At 54.4% G+C, this 6,691-nt stretch overlaps 1 protein-coding gene across 1 annotated transcript; it reads left to right on the top strand.

Annotated features, from left to right (window-relative positions):
• Positions 1-806: 806 nt before the first annotated feature.
• LOC118833002 (G-protein coupled receptor 12-like) lies at positions 807-4,768 on the top strand. Its single transcript, XM_036740382.1, has 2 exons — positions 807-1,003; positions 2,376-4,768. The coding sequence occupies exon 2, from the start codon at positions 2,378-2,380 to the stop codon at positions 3,494-3,496; it is 1,119 nt and encodes a 372-aa protein (XP_036596277.1). The 5' UTR covers positions 807-1,003; positions 2,376-2,377; the 3' UTR covers positions 3,497-4,768.
• The last annotated feature ends 1,923 nt before the right edge of the window (positions 4,769-6,691 follow it).

Raw genomic sequence — 6,691 nt, 5'->3', positions numbered from 1 at the left:
CTTGCACCTAAGTCTCCACAGATGTGAGTAAAAGGGTCCCCACCTCAAGGTACCAATGTATATCAGATACAGGACAGCTTTTATTCCACCCAATAGAAAACAATAAAGCCCATAAATCAGCTTCCCACACTGACACTAAGACAACATCCACCAGCCATTGCTCCTAGCTCTGCCAAGCAGAGAGGAAATGTGATCCTTCCATATGGCTATGGGTCAGCTCTTTGCAGGATCTCACCTGACTCTGGATCACCTAGTTATAAGCATACATCTTGGTGGACCTAAACAGCCTCCTCTAAGGACTTGGCAGATCCCAAGAGTGTAGATTTCCAGCTGCAAGGGGTTTTAGAGGCCAGCCTCCTCATTTGAAAGATGATAAAATGGAGGCCCAGAAAAGTAAAATGATCTGCCCAAGGTCACAGAGTAGCAGAGCAGGATCTGGACCCAGGTCTACTGACTCCAAATGCAAAGCTCAGTCCTCTAATCCATGTTGCCTCATGAGGAAAAGAGCAGAACACAGATTCAAAGGCAGGTTGCCTAACTCCCAAACCAGTTTTCTCTCCTTTCCATTCCATTCTCCCTCCCTCCCTCTCGCCCCCGAACAGAATCCAAGAGTCCCTGGAGCGAGTGGGGAGGGATGAGGAGGTACAGCGGGAGGGGGAGTGGAGAGGGAGCTGCTCAGCTTCTTTGTGAGGGGCTGTAGAGGGGAGGGGGGATGCGCGAGCGCCTCCTTGCTATTCTGCTCCCACCTCCTCGGCTTCACAGGCTTTAGAGCCCATCATGAATATAAGAGAACATTTGACGTCAGCAGTGAGCTTTATCAGCAGACCCAATAGGGTAAGAATATTAAGTGCGAGTCGATACCATAGCTTTATTAGCAGCCTTAACCACGGAGTAAGGCTTCAGATCGGGAGACTGGTCAGAGGAAGAGGAAGGAGCAGCAGTCTTCAAAGGCTCCGCTGAGCCTTGATCGCTGGGACCGGACCGGCTGGTCCAGCCGGCCCAAGTAAGAGATGGGTGTTGCATGACTCGAGACTGGGTGCGGGTCGGAATGGGCAGGGGTAGGGGGTGGCAGGGAACGGAAAATCAGGGGCAGTGGAGTGGAGGGCAAGGGGCGTGGGAGCAAGGGTATGGCATCGGGAATATTGGGTGTGGGATGAGTAGGGCAGCCTCTGTCCATGGTCCCGATCGGGGCTGGGCGGAGGCTGGGGCTGGGGCGAACAGTGGGGGGCACGTCCTTTTTTCCCACAAGGAACAGCTAAGGGTGGCTGGAGAACGCTTGCCTCCTCCGCGAGCCCTGAGACACCTTGGCCGCAGGTTGCCACCGAGCCAAGGGCAGAGCACTGGGGGCAGGCTGGACTGAGCTCCCAGAGTCTGCCCAGGAGGAAAAGGGAGCCCAGCTCAGCTCCGCGCAGAGCGCAGAGCGCAGAGCGCAGCGCCCAGGCTGGGTCTTTGCAGCGGCTGCAGCGGTGTCCAGGGAAATGTTGCACCAAACATACACGGGCGCGCGCGCGACACACACACACACACACACACACACACACACACACTGCCACCACCACCAAAACCCCTAGAACAGCGATCTACTGAGCCCAGACTTCTCCCTCATCTGCACACTTGAGGGGCGGCTCTCCGCGGGGAAGCTAGCCTCCAGGGTTTAAGGAGGTAGAAACCAAGGAACCAGACAGAAAGACCCCTCAGGGCTCTGAAACTAGGGACGTGGATGGAGGAGGGGTCCCATGACCATTTTAGGATCAAACACAGCCACACCCACACATAGGATGAAGGCAGATGTAAAAAGGGCTGATTCTCACCTAGGGACTTAGAAAATTGACAGAAAGACACCCTGATGCACAGAGGAGGGCGAGGCAAGCCCTGGGGCACAGAGAGGGGTGGATAGACAGAAAGACACTCTGGAGCCTTAGAGAGATGGACAGAAAGCTCCTTAAGGCACAGAAAAACCTCGAGGAAGAAACCTGGGACATAGGGAGGGGAACAGACAGAAAGACAACCTGGGGCTCAAAAAGGACATGAAGTCCAGTCCAGTATTGTAAGGCTTAGAGACACTGGCAGACAGTCCCCCTGGATCTTCGAGACATCGACCACCAGACATACACAGATGGTAACCTTGGGTCACAGACAGACAGAAGCGCAGTTCATCTCTGACTTTGCCAAATCGTGGCGCCCCCGAGGATCATGGGTGGGGCGGTCAGCTTTGGGGCCCTTCTACCTATCTCATTGTGTCCCCCACCCCAAATTCCCAGAGTTCAGAGGTTCCACTGCTTTCCCCCTGCTGCGTTCCTTTCCCGCTCTCCTTGCCCCGCCCCTCAGCCCCAGCCCCTGATTCGTCTTTCTCCCTTCTGCCTTCCTTTCTACAGAAATGGTCCCCGCACCGACGCAGTCGCCCCTCGAGTCGCCTCTCCAGCTCTTGCTCCATGCTTCCGCCGCCACCGACTCCAGCCCTAGTCCAGGCACCAGCCCCAGCACCGCCACGGATGCCTCACCTCCCCCACCTCCAGACGGCAGCACCTGGCCCCCCAACGGCTCCTGGCCGATGGGCCGTGGTCGGGGTCTGGGAGGTGGCGAGGGGGTGAGCCCGTGGGACATCGCACTGTGCGCAGCAGGCACAGTCATGGCCTGCGAGAACGCCCTGGTGCTGGCCGTGCTCTGCTGTACTCCCAGCCTTCGGGCCCCCACCTTTATGCTTATAGGTAGTCTCGCCCTGGCCGACCTGCTCGCTGGCGTGGGCCTGGTGGCCAACTTCGTTGTCCGATGCGTGATGGATCCGGTGAGCGACGCGGTAGCCCTGTGTTTGGCCGGCTTGCTGCTGTCTGCCTTTTCGGCATCAGCCTGTAGTCTGCTGGCCATCACGGTGGATCGATACCTGTCCCTGTACAGCGCTCTCACCTACCAGGCCGAACGCACTCTGCCCTTCACCTGTGGTCTCCTGGCGGCTCTCTGGCTCACCTGTCTCGGCATCGGCGCTCTTCCCGCTATGGGCTGGCACTGCCTGGACACCCCTGACACCTGCAGCGTTCTGAGCCCCCTGACCAAGGATCAGGCGGCCGGGCTGTCTGTCTCCTATCTCTTTCTCTTTTCCTTTATCCTGCATCTCTACCTGCAGATCTGCCGGGTCGCCTTCCGCCACGCGCAGCAGATCGCGGTCCAGCGCCACATGGTCAACAACGCTGGCTCTCCCATGCCGTCCGCCTTCTGCCTGGTGGCCAGCACTCGCAAGGGCGTGTCCACCCTCTCGCTGGTCCTGGCCACCTTCGCCTTCTGCTGGGTGCCCTTGGCCGTCTACGCGATGGTGGCTGACCCTACCTATCCGCAGGTCTACACCTACTACCTGGCTCTGCCAGCCGCCTGCCACTCGGCCATTAACCCGGTGGTCTACGGCTTTCGCAACCCAGAGATCCGGAGGTCTCTGACCGCTGCCTACACCACCTATTTGCGCTCCCTCTTCTCCCGACCTCGGGCTGCCTCCAGCCGTGTCTGAGGCTCAGGGCGAGGGAGTGGGGCGAGGGTCCGGGAGGAGAGGTTGAGGAATGTCGAGGGGTCTGAGGAGGGAGTGGGGTGGACGAGCCTGGGGCTTCTCGGCTGAGAGGTTCTGGCCCAGAGGGGCAGGGAGCACCAAGGTCCGTGTGAGCACAGAGCGAAGTGGGGAGAGGTAGAGTAGGAGACCCCTTCCGGGGTAGACTTGCCCCCTCGTGATGGAATCAGCCTCTGGCCTTTCGCCCCCCTGACCTTGCCGCCTCCCTCCCGGGGTGCAAGGCTTTCCCCCCAACCCAGCTCCATGCTCTTACCCGCTCCAACTCTGAAGCGGTTTCACGCTGGCTGCCTTGTGCGCATTTGTGCGTGTTTGTACGTGTTTGTGCCTATGTGCTGGTGGAAGCAGGAGCACTATCCCAAAATTCTTCAACTAGAGGCGGGGGCGTGGGGAGGTGTCCCCTCAGCCATCCTAGGAACCCAAGGCTTGGAAGAGGGAAAAACCAGGATCTCCTGGGGGAAGACGAGGGTTGGGTTCCTCAGCTGGAAATGGGAGAGGCTTCTCCCTTGCTGTCTCCTGCTCTCTCCCTCCCCCCCAGACCCTATTCCCTACTGCCCTTCCCCAGTCCAAGACGGGCATTCTGCCCCCAAGCACCTCTGGAGCGCTGTGTTTCAGCACCAGCAAGCATGGAAAGCTCCCGGCTGGGAGAAGTCTTGAGTTCTACAAAGCAAGTCACCTGGGGAGGCTGCAGGCTTGCTCCCTCCCTCTCAGGAAGGTTATGGAGTCGTGGGAGGACTCGAAAGAGAGAAAAAAAAAAAAACAACCGACCTCTGAGTCGTTGTCACTTTGGCTTTAAATTGTCATTCCAGAGGTGACTGACTCCCCTACTCCCAATCTTTGTAGAGTTTGCAAAGCACTTTGGAAGACCCTCTCCTTCCTGGCAAAGGGAATCGGGTGAACATTGGAAGCACAAGTCCCGTCCCACTCCCACCCCCCAGATTCAGAGGGAGCTACCCCCCATCGTCCTTGCCTATGAAAGTATGAGGCTCCCATTGGAAGGGGTGGGAATTTGAGTGTTTACAGACAGTAGCTGTGGGAGCCAGGAAGTGATAGAGGAGAGTGTAAGAATGTATATTCTGAACTCAGTAAGCCCTTCCCCTGCTATCTCCACCTGTGTATCTCGCAATGTGTCTATAGTAAATTCTTAAGGAGATTCGGGTTGCTTGCTCTCCCATCTTGTGCTGGATTGTGGTGCAAAATAAAGTTGTTATCTGCAAATCAATTGTATTGTTGTTGTGTGTGTTTTTTCTCGAGACAAGGGGCAGGCTGGGTGGTCATTCATTCCCACTGGGGAGCAGGGAGGGAGAGGGGAGAGGGAAGGCCTTGCCAGACTGGGGAATGAAAAATAAAAACAAACCATGAATGACAAAACAAGGGATGATGTCCAAAGTGTCCAGGAAGCCTATGAACCCCTCCTCTCCTCTTGGGGGGAAAACATTAAAGCCACCATTTCTAAAGTCACAACCACTCTCCCCACCCTATCAAAGTCCCTAACACGCTAGACAGTGAAAGTTCAAACTTTGGGCCTGAAGTTGCCCCACTTCCCCCACCAGAGATAAAGAATGTCCTGAGCCACCATGATCCTCAGTGGCTGGCCTAAGTCAAATCCTAAAGCTCCTGGAATGGGGGTGGGGGTGGGGATCTGCTCTCAAGCTGTGGCTTCTAGGCCATGACCAACAGCCCACCAGCCACCTATGAAGAAGCAGCCAGAGTTGGGATGAAGCAACTCAGGAATCCCTGGATGGGTCCCTACAATTTAGTGTAATAAAAAGCCATCTGGAGGAGATGGCTGGGGTGGGCACATAGGTGGGACATGACTACTTCACAGCTCCTTTCTGTAAGGTGCATTAGTTGTAGGGTTAAGATGGGGTTGGAAGGTATGAGTGCGAGGGTAAGGACTCCACCTCATAAAATAGGGTTGACCTACCCACCCACCCATCCATTAGATTTTCCCTTTCAGTATCTCCAGCCTTCCTGTTGGCCACAAAGAGTGGGTGGAATGAAGCCCCACTAACCCTTCACTTCCCTCCAAACCTGTAAAATAAGGAAGTTGAACTATATGAACTATAAGGTGCACTGTCCATGGACTGGTGCTGAAAGAGAGTTAGGAGGAGGGAAATGGATGGGTGTTGTTTTAGAAACAAAGTTCCATAGTTCATCTTTATCATCGAGCCAAAGGCACAAGAGTATGACATGAGGAGAGAGATGTAGTAGAAAGAGCCCTGCCCTGGGAGCCAGGAGACATGGCTTCTAAGTCTTTATCCAGCTACCAACCATTCTTGGATTACATCTCCCCTCTCTGGACCTTCCTTTTCCTCAGATGACAGTCACTCAATCAACTAGAATTTGCTAAGCACTTACTATGTGCCAAGCACTGTGCTAAGCTCTGGGAATACAAAGAAAGGCCATCTCAAGGTGGTCACATTCTAACTGGGGAGACAACATGCAAATAACTAGATACATACTATATGTATATATACATATACATGTACATACAGACGTGTGTATAAAATAGATGAAGGTAATCTGAGAAGGGAAGGCATTAGCATTTCAGGGACTGGAGATGGTCTTTCCACAGAAGATGAAGTTTGAGCTAAATCTTGAAAAATGTCATGGAAACTAAAAGACCGAGCTTAGGGGGCTAAGGCATGGGGGACAGCCAGTGGAAAGACATGGAGGTAGGGGATGGAACGTTATGTTGGAGGAACAGCAAGAAGATCAGAGTAGCTGAATTATAGAGTGCATGGAGGAAATTAAAATATAAGAAAACTGGAGATAGGAAGGGACCAGTTTGTGAAGGGCTTTGAATGCCAAAGAGAGGAGATTATATCTGATCCTAGAGTGAGCCACTGGTGCTCCCCAGGCTCTGGGGTGGAGGTGGGATGTGAAGCTAGTGTATGACATGATCAGACAAGCTTTAGAGCAAAATCACTTTGGCGACTGAGGATAGATTTAGAGTGGTTGGATGGCAACTTGATGCAAGGATATCAGTTTAAAGGCTGTTGAAATAAGACAGGCAGGAGGTGATAAGGGCCTGGACTAGGCTTGCGGCTGCATGAGTGGAGAGGAGACAGATGTAGGAGAGATGTTGTGGAAGTAGAATGCTAAGATTTGGCAATTGTTTGGAGATCTGGGTAAGGGAGA

The sequence above is a fragment of the Trichosurus vulpecula genome, assembly GCF_011100635.1.
Source record: "Trichosurus vulpecula isolate mTriVul1 chromosome X unlocalized genomic scaffold, mTriVul1.pri SUPER_X_unloc_1, whole genome shotgun sequence".
Classification (NCBI taxonomy): Eukaryota; Metazoa; Chordata; class Mammalia; order Diprotodontia; family Phalangeridae; genus Trichosurus; species Trichosurus vulpecula.
This window is presented reverse-complemented; position numbering and strand designations above follow the sequence as displayed.